General features: G+C 50.8%; 1 protein-coding gene across 1 annotated transcript in view; it reads left to right on the forward strand.

Moving 5' to 3' along the window:
- Nucleotides 1-17,216, forward strand: part of LOC119972235 (cadherin-7-like) — a 134,352-nt gene that overhangs the window by 109,703 nt on the left and 7,433 nt on the right. The window contains 2 exon segments of the mRNA XM_038808620.1: nucleotides 236-353; nucleotides 13,478-13,729. Coding sequence (XP_038664548.1) covers nucleotides 236-353; nucleotides 13,478-13,729 — 370 coding nt within the window.

The following is a 17,216-nucleotide window of genomic DNA, read 5'->3' on the forward strand; positions in this document are numbered from 1 at the left end:
TGGCAACCGGAGCTTGGGTGGGGGGGGGGCATGCTTATTAACACCATTCCTCGCAGGCCAGCATCTGAGCAATGGCTTTGAAAGAGACACAATAAAGTGCAGCTCCATCCTAACAGCTAAGCATCACAGCCGTGCTCCAGACCCTAGTCTGCCAATCAGCTCGTGTTTTAGTGAAGGGTAAGGCGATATCTGTGAATTCTGCATTCTGACTGATCTCAAATCTTTCCCACTTTAGCTCATTCAAACCATCAGCGCAGTGGACGAGGATGAGGCAGTGGAGGGACATCACTTTTACTTTACCTTGGCGTCAGATGCTGCCAGTAATCCCAATTTTACAGTTAGGGATAATAAAGGTAGGACACCAGGGGCGTGCCATAGTAAATTTGCTTTCTTCCATCTCAGATATTCTCCGGTGATCCCTACAGTGTGCGAGATTGAACTTCAGATGCTAACTGGCTTTTGCACCTTGTCGACACGCGCTCCGATGTATGATAGACAGTAACTGTGAAGGATGTTGAAGCCACAGTGGCCACAAATGTTCTCATTACTGCAGAAGCAGCAGTCGCAATTGTTGGCTGTTCACCGGTCGAAAAGAATAAACTATTTTCTGCCCCCTGGAATATTGTAGATCAGCAGAGTGCTAGCGGCTCCAGGGAACTTCCTGGCTCTCACCTCACTGTAAAATCCTTTGCTTTTTAACTGTGGCCAATCCGTTCGAATGTCAGTTGGAACAAGATTTAATTTGCTGTGTACATGTTGTGATGCGCAACTCCGCCGAACAGTCCCAGTGTTCAGTCCAAATTCATCAGACGATGTCAACTGAGTACTCCTTTATCTCTCCCATTCTCTCGCTTTCTCCTTCCATCTTTCCATCGCCTGCTCTCTTTCTCTCTTAATCTCTCCCTTTCCCTTTTTCTTTCTTCCTCTCTTTCTGTCTCCCTCTTTCACTCATTCTTTCTCTCTTTCCCTATTTTGTTCCCTCTCTCTCTCTCTCTTTCCTGCCCATACAATCATACAAATTAAGAAGGGGTAGGCAGAATGTGGAGGTCAGGCCACAGCCAGATCAGCAGCCACCTTATCGATTGGTGGGGCAGGCTTGAAGGGCAGAATGGCCTTCATCGCCTTTAAAAAAAAATAATTTACAGGATGTGGGCATCGCTGGTTAGGCCAGCATTTATTGCCCATCCCTAGCTGCCCTTCAGAAGGTTGTGGTGAGTTGCCTTCTTAAAATACAGCACAAGTCGGCCATTTTGTCAGTCAAGCCTACTCCGTCAATCAATATGATTGTGGCTGATCTGATTCAGAACAAAGAACAAAGAAAAGTACAGCACAGGAATAGGCCCTTCGGCCCTCCAAGCCTGCACCGACTATGCTGCCCGTCTAGAATAAAATCTTCTACACTTCGGGTCCATATCCCTCTACTCCTATCCCATTCATGTACTGGTCAAGACGCCCCTCAAACATCACTATCGCCCCTGCTTCCACCATCTGCTCCGGCAGTGAGTTCCAGGCACACACTACCCTCTGTGTAAAAAACTTGTATGGTAGTCACCACTGTTGTATTGTGTATACTGCATACGAGGGTGTTACGGTAAGGCCCCTGTACTACAGGCACGGGGTAGAACCCTGCCTGCTGGCTCCGCCCAGTAGGCAGAGTATAAATGTGTGTGCTGTCTGAGCTGCAGTCATTTCGGCAGCAGCTGTGGGAGGCTCCACATCTCTGCGTAATAAAGCCTCGATTACTCTCTACTCTTGTCTCGTCGTAATTGATAGCGCATCAATTTATTACGCAGCGATTTTAAAATGATGGACCTCTGCATCAAGCCTGATCGCCTGCAGCTGCATCCTCAAGCAGACAACGCCAAGTCGGCCTTCGCACATTGGCGAGCTTGCTTCGATGCATACATCGGATCTGCGACAGAACCAGCCTCCGAGGCACAGAAGCTCCAGATCCTTTACACGCAGCTGAGCTCCGACACCTTTCCCCTCATCCGGGACGCGCCCACCTATGCTGAGGCATTGACGCTACTGAAGGAGAACTACGCTCAGCAGACCAACAAAATCTACGCCATGCACCTCCTCTCCATGCGGCATCAACTCCCTGGTGAGTCTGTGGAGGATTTCTGGCGTGCCCTGCAACTCCTAGTGAGAGACTCCGATTGCCAGGCCATTTCGGCCGCTGAACATTCTGACCTGCGACTGAGAGACGCGTTCGTTACAGGCATAGGGTCGGCCTACATCCACCAACGACTCTTAGAAGGGGCTACCCTCGACCTTGCGGTGACCAAGAAATTAGCGATCTCTCTCACAGTCGCCTCACGCAATATACAGGCGTATGCCCCCGACCGCATGGCTCACTCCTCCTGGACATCCTGGACCCTGCCAGCGAACACCCAACCGTGCACCCCACAGTGACCTCCCCCAGCCAACCCCAGGCGTGCGCCGCGCGGCAGCCAAACAACCCCGGGGAACCCAATTGTTACTTCTGCGGGCAGACAAAACACCTCCGGCAGCGCTGCCTGGCACGGAGCGCGCTCTGCAAGGCCTGCGGTAAGAATGGACACTTGGCTGCTGTGTGCCAGGCCCTCTCGGTCAGCGCTGTTGCCCCGGCACCCCCTATGTGCGACCCGTGGGCGCCGTCATCTTCCTTGTCTTAGACCACGTGCAGCCCGTGGGCGCCGCCATCTTGTTCCCCTCACAATACGTGCGGCCCATGGGCGCCGCCATCTTGCTCGCCATCTTGCTCGCCTTACACGTGCGGCCCGTGGGCACCGCCACCTTGCCTACCTCAGGACATGTGCGGCCTGTGGCCGCCGCCATCTTTCCCACCTCAGGACCCCTGCTCATCGGACACCTCATGGGACACACATCACCTGCAATCGCCGCCGACCAGCCACGTCTGGCCTCCGTCACGATCGACCAGTCCCGACCGCACAACCTCGTGACCGCGTCGACGTCAGTGAAGGTCGACGGCCACAAGATATCCTGTCTCTGGACTCCGGGAGCGCTGAGAGCTTCATCCACCCTGATACGGTAAGGCTCTGCTCCTTCACAGTCCACCTCACTAACCAGAGAATCTCCCTGGCTTCCGGATCCCGGTCCATGGTGATCTGAGGGTACTGCATCGCCACCCTCACCATCCAGGGCGGAGAGTTCAGTGGCTTCCGGCTCTAGTCCTCCCCAACCTCTGCGCTGTCTTGTTACTCGGCCTGGACTTCCAATGCAATCTCCAGAGCCTAACCCTGAAATTTGGCGGGCCCCTACCACCCCTTGCTGTATGCGGCCTCACGACCCTTAAGGTTGACCCACCTTCCCTGTTTGCGAACCTCACCCCGGATTGCAAACCCGTCGCCACCAGGAGCAGATGGTACAGTGCCCAGGACAGGACCTTCATCAGGTCTGAGGTCCAGCGGCTGCTGCGGGAAGGTATTATTGAGACCAGCAACAGCCCCTGGAGAGCCCAAGTGGTAGTGGTGAAAACTGGGGAGAAAAACAGGATGGTCGTTGACTACAGTCGGACCATCAATCGGTACACGCAGCTCGACGCGTACCCCCTCCCACGCATATCTGATATGGTCAATCAGATTGCACAGTACCGGATCTTCTCGACAGTGGACCTGAAATCTGCCTACCACCAGCTCCCCATTCATAAGGCAGACCGCCAGTACACCGCGTTTGAGGCGGACAGCCGCCTTTACCATTTCCTTAGGGTTCCCTTCGGCGTCACTAACGGGGTGTCGGTCTTCCAACGGGAGATGGACCGAATGGTTGACCGGTACGGACTGCGGGCCACTTTACTGAACCTGGACAACGTCACCATCTGCGGCCACGACCAGCAGGACCACGACGCTAACCTTTCCAAATTCCTCCACACCGCCAAACTCCTTAATCTAACCTATAACAAGGAGAAGTGCGTGTTCAGCACAAACCGATTAGCCATCCTCGGCTATGTGGTTCAGAACGGAGTTCTAGGGCCCGACCCCGATCGCATACGACCCCTTATGGAACTCCCCCACGCCCACTGCCCCAAGCCCCTCAAACGATGCCTGGGGTTCTTCTCGTACTACGCCCAGTGGGTCCCTAAATATGCGGACAAGGCCCGCCCATTCATTCAATCCACCATTTTCCCACTGACGGCCGAGGCTCACCAGGCCTTCAACCGTATCAAGGTCGACATCGCCAAGGCCGCGATGCTCGCGGTCAATGAGATGCTATCCTTCCAAGTCGAGAGGGATGCATCAGACATCGCTCTGGCCGCCATCTTCAACCAGGCAGGCAGGCCCGTGGCATTCTTTTCCCGCACCCTCCATGCCTCCGAAATTCAACAGTCCTCTGTTGAAAAGGAGGCCCAAGCCATCGTTGAAGCTGTGCGGCATTGGAGGCATTATCTGGCCGGCAGGAGATTCACTCTCCTCACTGACCAATGGTCGGTTGCCTTCATGTTTAACAACACACAGTGGGGTAAAATCAAAAATAATTAAATCTTGAGGTGGAGGATCGAGCTCTCCACCTACAATTATGAGATTTTGTATCGCCCCGGTAAGCTCAACGAGCCCCGCGATGCCCTATCTCGAGGTACATGTGCCAGTGCACAAGTGGACCGACTCCGCTCCCTGCACGATGATCTCTGTCACCCAGGGTTCACCCGCCTTTATCACTTCATAAAGGCCCACAATCTGCCCTACTCCATCGAGGAGGTCAGGGCTATCACCAGAAACTGCCAGGTCTATGCGGAGTGCAAACAGCACTTCTACCAGCCAGACCGCGCACATCTAGTGCAGGCCTCCCGCCCCTTTGAACGGCTCAGCGTGGACTTCAAAGGGCCCCTCCCATCCACCGACCGCAACACGTACTTTCTCAATGTGGTCGACGAGCACTTGAGATTCCCCTTCGCCATCCCATGCCCCGACATGACGTCTGCCACCGTCATCAAAGCCCTCAACACCATCTTCGCTCTGTTCGGTTTCCCCACCTACGTCCACAGCGACCGGGGATCCTCATTTGTGAGCGATGAGCTGCGCCTGTACCTGCTCAACAGGAGCATTGCCGAGCAGGACAACCAGCTACAACCCCCAGGGAAACGGGCAGGTGGAGCAGGAGAATGGGACAGTCTGGAAGGCTGTCCAGCTGGCCCTATGGTCCAGAAATCTCCCGACCTTCCGATGGCAGAAGTTCCTCCCCGACGCCCTTCCCTCCATTCAGTCGCTCCTGTGCACTGCGACTAACGAAATTCCCCATGAACGTCTCTTTGCCTTTCCTAGGAAGTCCACCTCCGGGGTTTCACTCCCAACATGGCTGACAGCTCCAGGACCCATTCTCCTCCGCAAGCACGTGTGGCTCCACAAGGAGGACCCGTTGGTTGAGAGGGTACAGCTACTCCATGAGAACTCGCAGTACGCCTATGCCGCATACCCCGACGGCCGCCAAGACACAGTCTCCCTCAGGGACATGGTACCAGCTGGGTCCCCCCCCCCCCCCCCCCCCCCGGTGCACCCCACCACAGCCCCCGCTCCAGGATGATCCGCCCACCCCTTGGTCCCACCTGTGGATGAAGATGAGGTCAACATGCTCCCGGAGTCATGGACGACCAAACCGACCCCTGAATCGCCACCACAACTGCGGCGCTCGCAACGACGCATCAAGGCGTCCGACCGTCTAAATTTGTAACCTCTTCCTTAAATTTAAACAACTTGTATATAAATTGTTACCTGGACTCTTTTTTTTTAAACAGGGGGTGAATGTGGTAGTCACCACTGTTGTATTGTGTATAGTGCATATGAGGGGATTACGGTCAGTCCCCTGTACTACAGGTACGGGGTAGATCCCTGCCTGCTGGCTCGTCTCGTCGTAATTGATAGTGCATCAACTTGCCTTGCACATCTCCTGCAAACGTTGCCCCCTCGCACCTTAAACCTATTGTGGCCTAATCTCCACATTCTGCCGACCCTCCCCTGCATTGATAATCTCTCTGTCTTTGTTTCGATCTGCCTGTTTTCTGGATGAAAAGTCATCGAGCAAGTGAGCAAAGACACACCCATCTTTTGTCAACAAAAGGCCCTCAGATGATGTAGACCATAAGAACATAAGACATAGAACATAGAACATAGAACAGTACAGCACAGAACAGGCCCTTCGGCCCCCGATGTTGTGCCGAGCAATGATCACCCTACTCAAACCCACGTATCCACCCTATACCCATAACCCAACGACCCCCCCTTAACCTTACTTTTTTTTTTGGAAACTACGGGCAATTTAGCATGGCCAATCCACCTAACCCGCACATCTTTGGACTGTGGGAGGAAACCGGAGCACCCGGAGGAAACCCACGCACACACGGGGAGGACGTGCAGACTCCGCACAGACAGTGACCCAGCCGGGAACCGAACCTGGGACCCTGGAGCTGTGAAGCATTTATGCTAACCACCATGCTACCGTGCTGCCCACATAGGAGCAGAAATGGGCCACTCGGCCCATCGAGCCTGTTCCGCCATTCAATCATGGCTGATATTTTTCTCATCCCCATTCTCCTGCCTTCCCCCCATGTTACTGTCCAGTAATTCAGACCAGTCCATTCCATACTTGGCTGAATGGTGTTGAAAGCCTCCAATGATTTCAGAGTGACTGAAATATGTTAAAAATATGCGACATCTTAGATACTCTATTTCATCTGACAGGGGATGTATCCACCCATTTATAGTCAGTGCAGAAAAAATAACTTGATCCCAAATGCTCAGTAAGTAAATCAGATGGACAATTTGCTGAATTTCTACCCATGAACTATGAGCGCGATTCTCCCGAGTCACGAAAACTCGGGAAGCTGGCGTCAAAAAACGGGCGCGCCTCCGCCCCCCCCGACCGGGAACCGATTCAGCTCCCCGGTCGGGGCTAGTATCGCGTGGCCGTGAACTCCGGCATCGCGGGCTTAACGAATTTCGTTAAGCCCGCTAGCCAGAGTTAGCGACTGCTGACGCGTCAGATGACGTCAGCCGCGCATGCGCAAATTGGACGACTCCAACCCGCATATGCGCGGATGACGTCATCGCGCTTGTGCGTGAAACCTGCGCATGCGCGGGCCGTTATGCCCCGCAGAAGCCCCGCGGATGGATCCATCGGGGCGGCAGAGGGAGATAGAGTGCGCGGGGTAAGTACCCGCTGCCCGCGATCGGTGCCCACTGATCGCGGGCCCATGGCACCCTTGGCATGGCCGTGGTACTGCCGTGCCAATCGGTGCCATGGTTCCCCAGATCGGGACTTTACGGCCGTTTTACGAATGGTCAGACCAGGTGTGTTTTACGTTCATAAAACGGCCGTAAAGGCCTTGGAAATCGGCCCATCGGCCAGGGGTGAATAGCTGCTCGCCGTAAAAAACGGCGAGCAGCGATTCGTGTCTGGAGGCGGGCGTGGGGGGGGGGGGGGAGAATAGCGGGAGGGCGTCGGACCAGTGTGTCCGTAAAAATTTACGCCGCCCGCTATTCTCCGAATTCTCGTGAGCGCGGAGAATTGCGCCCCTAGTAAAGATGTGACTGAAACTCACACCTCTTTTTCGTAATTCACATGTAAAATACCAGTGTCCATAATGAATTGTATAATTCTGTGCACAATACGATAAACATTAAAGGGAATTGGAAAGGGCCGCTCATACGATTGGCCTGTTCCTTGTTTTTAGATCATATTTAGATTCAGCTGAAGGAATCTGTTCCTACAATGCAAATAGATCGATGGACATACAAAGAGAAAATGTTGGCAAAGCACAGCAGGCCAGGCAGAATCGGAGAGAAACAGAGTTAACATTTCAAGCCCAGTGTGACACTTTCTCCAGCAGCCACAGTATTTTGCTTTGAAAGCCATGGACAACCTGTGGGCAGCACGGTGACACCGTGGTTAGCACTGCTACGAAACAGCTCCAGGGACCCTGGTTCGAGTCCTGCCTCGGGTAGCTGTCTGTGTGGCGTCTGCACATTCTCCCCGTGTCTGCATGGGTTTCCCTCGGGTGCTCCAGTTTTCTCCCACAGTCCAAAGGTGTGCAGATTAGGTGGATTGGCCGTGCTAAAATAGGTGGGGATAGGTTGTGGGGGTGAGCCTCGGTCGGATGTTCTGCCAGAGGGTTCATGCAGACTTGATGGGCCAAAAGGCCACCTTCTGCAGTGTAGGGATTCTATGATTCAATTTGGCGCATTGAGATTTGTAACACATCCTGTCAGGAAATGAAGATATATCAGGCAACCAATTAGACTCTGTAAAACCTAGCTGGTAATGGAAATAGAATCGCTTACTTGGTGAAATCTATAGCTCTATTAATTAGTCTTTTTAAAGTTTGACATATCAGGATTGATTTAAAAATGTAATTATATCATTTAACCTTTCCTTAATATCTTATTAAATATGCAACCCCTTTTTAATGGGTCACTCTCACTGAGACCACGTTTATTTTGGATCCATTCAGCCAGAATAACCCTTCCTTTCTTCTCAACCTCTTCTTCACTCCCACCCAAATATCAATTCAAACGTGATGTCTCCTGGGGTCATCCAGCAATCAATATGATGGGGTAAAGATTTCATTGAGCTTCTCTGCTCTCCCATTAGAACTTGAGTGGAAGCAGCCAATTTTCAGGATGAAAGGATTGAGATCCCTTGCCAGAAATGCTTGGTATATATGTGTGTTTTTCTTCGTCCAAGAAAATAAGTCCCAACAAAGACAGCGTTGCATGAGAAGATTGGACGAAAACTCATTGACCTGAAATGTTAACCCCGTTTCTCTCTCCTCTAAGTGGTTCGATTCTGATTCAAATTGCACTTTGCAACCACAAATCCACTTATTGTGCATCACCAAGTTCAAAAACTGTGGTGATTGCCCCTTTTGAGGGCACCACAGCAGGGTTTAGCTACAAACGTGTCGCTCTTCAAGACAGCTTGCAAATGAATTATATTTTGATTGACGAAGGAAAGTCTCTGAAGTGCATGATTGCAGAAACAAACCGTCAGGGAGGGGAATCTGCCGTCCTTACCCGCCCCGGCCTAGGTGAGAATCCAGATCCACAGCAATGGTTGTTGACTCTTAAATACCCCCCTCTGAAATGGCCGAGCAAGCCGCACAGTCCAAGGGCAATTAGGAATGGGCAACAAATGCTGGCCCAGCCAGTGACGCCCACCTCCCATGAAAGATTTTTAAAAATGTACCAAAACCTTTAATCTTCAGATCGACGGAGACCGGATGAATGGCTATAGATGTGTGTCTGGACCCTGTGGAAGCTCTCAGCTGCAGAGTTTTGTGCGAATTTCCTGGGAAGTTTAAACCTCTGATAGGCCTGGTCCCCGATCTGCAAATGTCTCCAACTCTGAGATTGAATCGGAGACCTTGGACAATTCTAGCTTACTTACCCAGACAGTTACCTTGGAAATGTTAGACATAAAACTCCCAGTCTAACAGCTGGGTAACGACACAACCAACTCCCCAATTATCCCCAAAACCTCCAAACTGGATCCCCGAATACCCAACCAACATCCAGATCACCTTCCCCACACCACCCACCCCCCCTGGCAAATACCTAACACCTCGACCCGATAACCCGTCTGACCCAACCCAACCTCCCCCGAGCCAAGCTGACAACCCCCGAACTTAGCTGACATCCCACCCAATCCAACTACTCCTTGATCGCAACTATCAACTCTTATTAACCCCCCTACTCACTTACTCCCTTACTGACCTCACCCACCTACCCACCTCATCCACCTACCCACCGATTGACTTACCCGCCACCTTTATTTAAATTAATCGTTGGGATGTGGGCTTCACTGGTTAGGTCAGTGTTCATTGCCCGTCCCTAACTGTCCTGGAAAAGGTGTCAGTAAATAAAACGCTAAAATATCCTGAAAACGAATAACGATTAATAATTTGTTTAAGTAAAAAGGAAATCAAAAACCTTAATCTTGTGAGATTAAACCAAATCCGAATTCGATGTGTGTATGCACATCCAAGCGGAGTATTTTACAGTCTGGAGGTGCTACCTGACCAGATGAGGTGCTTCCAGCATTTTGTCTTCATTGTCACGGAGTTAATGTTCATGCTGAAGTCGTGCAACTAGTTCTGCAGTAACTTCAAATTATAAAAGCCCGCAGCCAAAGTATTAACATATTCTCTGTTGAACGGACTGGAGCTTGGGGTAGTTCCACAAGAACAGCTAAGTAGATGCAAATGGATACTGCAGATGCAGGAAGGATGTTCCTGATGGTGGGGGTATCCAGAATCAGGGGTCACGGTCCGAGGATGCAGGGTAGACCATTTAAGACAGAGATGAGGAGAAGTTTCTTCAGCCAAACAGTGGCTGGCCTGTGGAATCCGCGACCACGGAAAGGAGATGAAGCCAAAACATATGTTTTCAAGAAGCAATTAGATATAGCGCTTGAGGCGAAGCAGATCAAAGGATAAGAACGTGGGGGTCAGGCTTTTGAGTTGGTTGATCAGCCACGTTCATGGGCGGCACGGTAGCACAGTGGTTAGCACAGTTGCTCAACAGCGCCTGGGTCCCAGGTTCGATTCCCGGCTTGGGTTACTGTCTGGGTGGAGTCTGCACGTTCTCCCCGTGTCTGCGTGGGTTTCCTCCGGGTCAAACAAAGAACAAAGAAAAATTACAGCACAGGAACAGGCCCTTCGGCCCTCCCAGCCTGCGCCGATCCAGATCCTTTATCTAAACCTGTCGCCTATTTTCTAAGGATCTGTATCCTTCTGCTCCCTGCCCATTCATGTACCTGGCTAGATACATCTTAAATGACGCTATCGTGCCCGCCTCTACCACCTCCGTCAGCAATGCGTTCCACGCACCCACCACCCTCTGCATAAAGAACTTTCCACGCATATCTCCCATAAACTTTTCCTCTCTCACCTTGAACTCGTGACCCCTAGTAACTGAGTCCCCCATTCTGGGAAAAAGCTTCTTGCTATCCACCCTGTCTATACCTCTCATGATTTTGTAGACCTCAATGAGATACCCCCTCAACCTCCGTCTTTCTAATGAAAATAATCATAATCTACTCAACCTCTCTTCATAGCTAGCGCCCTCCATACCAGGCAACATCCTGGTGAACCTCTTCTGCACCTTCTCGTGCATCCTTTTGGTAATGTAGCGACCAGAACTGTACGCAGTATTCCAAGTGTGGCCGAACCAAAGTCATATACAACTGTAACATGACCTGCCAACTCTTGTACTCAATACCCTTTCCGATGAAGGAAATCATACCATATGACTTCTTGACCACTCTATCAATCTGCGAGGCCACCTTAAGGGTACAATAGACCTGAACTCCCAGATCTCTCTGTACATCAATTTTCCCCAGGGATTTTTCATTTACCGTATAGTTCACTCTTGAATTGGATCTTCCAAAATGCATCACCTCGCATTTGCCCGGATTGAACTCGATCTGCCATTTCTCCGCCCAACTCTCTAATCTATCTATATTCTGCTATATTGTCTGACAGTCCCCTTCACTATCTGCTACTCCACCAATCTTAGTGTCATCTGCAAACTTGCTAATCAGACCACCCATACCTTCCTCCAGATCATTTATGAATATCACAAACAACAGTGGTCCCAGCACGGATCCCTGTGGAACACCACTAGTCACCCTTCTCCATTTTGAGACACACCCTTCCACTACTACTCTCTGCCTCCTGTTGCCCAGCCAGTTCTTTATCCATCTAGCTAGTACACCCTGGACCCCATGAGACTTCACTTTCTCCATCAGCCTACCATGGGTAACCTTATCAAATGCCTTACTGAAGTCCATGTATATGACATCTACAGCCCCTTCCTCATCAATTAACTTTGTCACTTCCTCAAAGAATTCTATTAAGTTGGTAAGACATGACCTTCCCTGCACAAAAACATGTTGCCTATCACTGATAAGCCCATTTTCTTCCAAATGGGAATAGATCCTATCCCTCAGTATCTTCTCCAGCAGCTTCCCTACCACAGACATCAGGCTCACCGGTCTATAATTACCTGGATTATCCCTGCTACCCTTCTTAAACAAGTGGACAACATTAGCAATTCTCCAGTCCTCCGGTACCTCACCCGTGTTCAAGGATGCTGCAAAGATATCTGTTAAGGCCCCAGCTATTTCCTCTCTCACTTCCCTCAGAAACCTGGGATAGATCCCACCCGGACCTGGGGACTTGTCCACCTTAATGCCCTTTAGAATACCCAACACATCCTCCCTCCTTATGCCGACTTGACCTAGAGTAATCAAAAATCTATCCCTAACCTCGACATCCATCATGCCCCTCTCCTCGATGAATACCGATGCAAAGTACTCGTTAAGAATCTCACCCATTTTCTCTGACTCTCCAGCTCCTGCCGAATTTCGGTATAGTTGGCCTTCCCCCAATTTAGCACTCTTCCTTCAGGACCACTCTCGTCTTTGTCCATGAGTATTCTAAAACTTACGGAATTGTGATCACTATTCCCAAAGTAATCCCCGACTGAAACTTCAACCACCTGGCCGGGCTCATTCCCCAACACCAACTCTGGTTTCCTACCACAAGTCTCGGAAGATGTGCTGTTAGGTAATTTGGACATTCTGAATTGTCCCTCTGTGTACCCGAACAGGCTCCAGGGGCTTTTTATTAGAGTCAATAGGGGGAGGTGCCTCGGGGTCCCAGTTTCGAATCCCACCACAGCAGATGGTGACATTTGAATTCAACAAAAAAAATGATGACCTGAAGCCATTGTCATTAAAAACCCATCTGGTTCACTAATGTCCTTAACTATCTGAGTCCAGACCCACTAGCAATGTGGTTGACTCTTAAATGGTGACTCCGTTCAAAGGCAACGAGGGATGGGCAACAAATGCTGGCTTCATGGACATGTAGTCACATTTAGGCCAGATCACACCCCGCCTCATATTCCAGATTTTTATTGAATTCGATTTTCACCATCAGTGTCAGGATTTGATATTACTCTGGGTCTCTGGTTTACAAGTCCAGTGACAATACCGCCAGGAGTCAACCACATTCCCGTACCAGCTTCCCTGGACAGGCGCCAGAATGTGGCGACTAGGGGCTTTTCACAGTAACTTCATTGAAACCTACTCGTGACAATAAAGCGATTTTCATTTTTCATTTTCATTGCTGTGAGTCTGGAGTCACATGTCGGATTTAATTTCCACCATCTGCCGTGGCGGGATTTGAGCATTGCTCTGGTTTACTAGTCCAGTGACAATGCCACTACACCACCGCCTCTGCCGTGTTTATTTGGTGTTGTTTGAGTCACTGTGTATCAATCAGCACATTTCTGTTATGCCCTCCTCTCCAAATCAGGAGCATTAAAGCTGACAGTAACATCGCTATCAACAACATGGCAGGGTCAAGCAGGCACTAGTGTACCTGAAAAACAAGAGTGGTATTTTGGCAGGATCTTCACGTCTTTGTCTCTGCACTTTGCAACCAAACTGTTGCTTTTTCTTATTTATCATTTTCTTTTAGATAACACTGCGGCGATTCTAACTTGGAGAGCTGGTTTTAGCCGAGGAGAACAGGCCATTCACTTCCTGCCCATTCTGATAATGGACAACGGGACCCCATCGCTCAGCAGTACCTGCACCCTCACTATCCGTGTGTGTAGGTGCAATAACAACGGCATTGGCCAATTATGCAACGTTGACACCTTCCTCCTGCCTGCTGGACTCAGTACTGGAGCTCTCATTGCCGTACTCGTCTGCGTCCTGATGTTATTGGGTGAGTAACCTCACAGTGCCTATTGGCGCCTCCAGCTCGGCTGACGAGTTGAAAGCAGGGAGGGGCCGATGGCTGGAATCTTGATTTCCTTTGCACTGGAGTTGTGCCTTCCACAGATTCTGAAGGACCTTGACAGAGTGGACTCTGAGAGGTTGCTTCCGCTGTCTGGGGAATCTAGAACATGGCGGCACCATCTCTGGATAAGATGTGATCACTTGGGACAGAAATAAGGAGAAATCCCTGCGTTCAAAATGTTGTGAAATTTTAGAATTCTCAAGCGCAGAAGGGTAACGGGTGCTCGATCATTAAATAGATTGAAAACTGAGGTGGGGGTAGGTTTTTGGTTTCTCAAAGAACACAGGGGCTGGGACTATCCATTGCGGGTCCTGCCCGCTACCACTGCTGGCGAAGGCGGAGAATTCGGCCGTGACTTTCGCTGGTGGCGGGATTCTCTACTCCCGTCGCTTGTCAATGGGGTTTCCCATTGAAGCCACCCCACGCCAGCGGGAAACCCATGTGCGGGGGTGCGCTGCCTGCAGGACCAGAGATCCCCACCACCAATGAATGGACAGAGAGTCTGGGCCAGCAGGCCGGTGGGAAAGTGGAGTACAGGCTGAATGGTGGATCAGGCTTGATGGGTCACCCCATCTAATCCTCCTTCCTTTTCTCACGTCCCTAAGTTCTCATGAATGCAGGGGGGAGAGAAACAGAAAAGATAATGGGCAGGATTCTCCGTTTCTGAGACTAAGTGTTGACACCGACGCAGATACCGTGGACTTGCACAACAGCAAAACTGGTGCCTCACCTGGACCGATTCAGTGACCGTGGAGGGGCTGACACCAGCGCCACCAATTCCAATGAAAAACGGTTCCGGATTCGCCGGGTCCGTGATTGACACTCGGGAGGCTGACAAGCTGCAGCCGCACATACACATTACAATTCTCACACACACTCATCCCAGCCAACAAGATGGCACTGGTTGTGCTGGAGTGCACCCATGCAGCTGATGGGTCAGCTGGGGACAGAGGCACCCAGGTGGAGTGCCTTGGGGGGGACACCTATATGACCCGTGGCTCTAAGTTCACAGTGGGCTGTCAGCGGCGTGCATGGCTGCCTTGTTAGCTGTGGCAATGGTATTCCGTGCCCGTCCACCCCGACCCCATAGCCCACAGGCCATACTCCGCTACTCCCCCTCCCCCCCCCCCCCCCCCCCCCCGCCAGCGGCACAACTGTCAGCAACGTTGGACAATTTCCGTACCCCCTCTCTCTCGCTCAGCAGCCATGACACCGGTTTCACTATTTTTTAAAAGCACAACTGAGCCACGCCCTCAGGAACTCAGCCCCCCGGAGGCGGAGCATCGCGGAGGCCCCGGAGAATAACGGGTCGGGCCCGCTAATGATGTGCAAATAGCGTCTACTGTACGTGCATTCCGGAACACATTGACGCCGCTGTCGAGGTGACAGAGAATAGCCATCTGCCATTAAATCAGCGCCCGCCGCGATTTTAGCAGCGGAATTTATTCTCCGCCCAAACGCGTTTCGGGATTTCGCTGTCAGCCAACAGAGAATCCCACTCAATGATATTTACCCACAAATTCAATCCACACCTGTGAGCACTCCGATTCTAAATTACTAAAAATGGCTTTTAAAAAACATGCACGAGGAAGTACAGTACTCGGTTTCTTGGTGAATTGGTTTTACAAATTGCATTTGAAAGCTCTTAAAAGTTGCCTCTTGGCGTTCCTCCAGCCAAAGGAATCAATATAATTTTTTGGAATCGCCTCAAAGATCAGCAAGCAAACACAATTCACCGAAACTCCCAACAGGGTCGATTAATTCATTTGGGGATGTGGGGGGGGGGAGGGCGGAGTGATCGGTTTCGAGGGTGGGGGACTGTTTCTCTTGGAGTTGCTCTGCACAATAACCACGTTTACATCTCTCTCACCTTTTGGGTCAGTTGTGTTGATTTTGGGCGAATTGCACTGAAAAAGAACAGAGTAACTGAATTGAGTAAGTGTTTAGTTTGCACAAACCACAATGACCAAAATGGTGATATTCGGCAATGTATACAGCTTTACCTCGTTTGATTGGCTCTAATTATTTTGTGTTGGGAGGGGGGGGTTGGGGTTCATTGCAGTTGTGAGTATAATTACAGATCTGCTGAAGAAGTTACACTTTGAGGAATCTGCAACCATCGATGCAGAAACAAATCTAAAATCAATATCGCATCTCAGCAGGGAGATCTTAAATTCATTCGACAGCTTGAGGATTCTGAGCAAGGGAAGTCTAGCGGTTCATGTGAACTCCTGTCTTCTTATAATTGCACAGAGTGTGTTGATTGCCAACGCCTATTTCTCTATCTAAAATTTCAGTGTGATGATGTTACACGTGATCTGCTGATAACACTGCAGTTGCGAAGATTGCATAAAGAAGAGGGGCGCAATTTAACCACTGCGCTGTGCCCGGCGTGGATCTGGCTGCCCTGGGTAAATAGTGGGAAATCCCGAAATCAATATTTTTGCCGGGCGCAAACCAGTTTGCAACTCAACCGGCCTCAGAACCGCATCTCGCCCAAATATGGCGGCAACATAATTAATCCTCATTTACATTAATTTCAACCTCATTAACAAGACTGAAGTCGAATGCGGTGCCCCCCCCCCCCCCCCCACCCACCGGGAATTACGTGACCCCTCCGGTGGGAAATCACGCGGGCGTCCTTTAATATTCCTTTTCAAAATCATGAAGCTGGCGCAATGGGCAACTGAGGGATCGTGAGGAGATGAGTAGCCATTTCCATTTTCCGGCACACAGCTCAAGGGCATTGGATCTGGTAGCATTGTGGATAGCACAATCGCTTCACAGCACCAAGGTCCCAGGTTCGATTCCTGCTTGGGTCACTGTCTGTGCGGAGTCTGCACATCCTCCGCGTGGGTTTCCTCCGGGTGCTCCGGTTTCCTCCCACAGTCCAAAGATGTGCAGGTTAGGTGGATTGGCCATGCTATGTCTGTCTGTCCTACTAAACCCTCCCAGGACAGAGCCCGGCTGCACCTCCTATCCTCAAAGTCGATTTCACTCCCTTTGACTGTGAGCAGCCTCTAGCTTCACAGCTGAAGTCTATTTCAAATGGGGAATTAGCCTTGTGAGCTGTGAGAACACTTCACGCTCCTCAACTCTCAAGTGCCTCCTCGAGGGCACATGTGCCATGTCTCAGAGGATGATTAATGCACTGCATTTCAATCAAACTTTGAAGCTTGAACAGTGTGTCGGAACTCTAGGAAGGTCAGCACCAAAGAGACAGCCAACAACAATCAAACACTAAACACTAAAGAGCAGGGCTTCAGTATATTGGAGGGTAGCTGAGCACGACCTCCCTAATATTCATGGTAGAGGCCTGGGGTCTAGGGGCTCCTGATGTGGCCATAGTTGAGTGTGCAGAGCGAGGTTTGCCAGCACAACTGGCTCAATAGATGGCACTCTGAGAGAAGGC

The sequence above is a fragment of the Scyliorhinus canicula genome, chromosome 10 (genome assembly GCF_902713615.1).
Source record: "Scyliorhinus canicula chromosome 10, sScyCan1.1, whole genome shotgun sequence".
NCBI classification, from domain to species: Eukaryota; Metazoa; Chordata; class Chondrichthyes; order Carcharhiniformes; family Scyliorhinidae; genus Scyliorhinus; species Scyliorhinus canicula.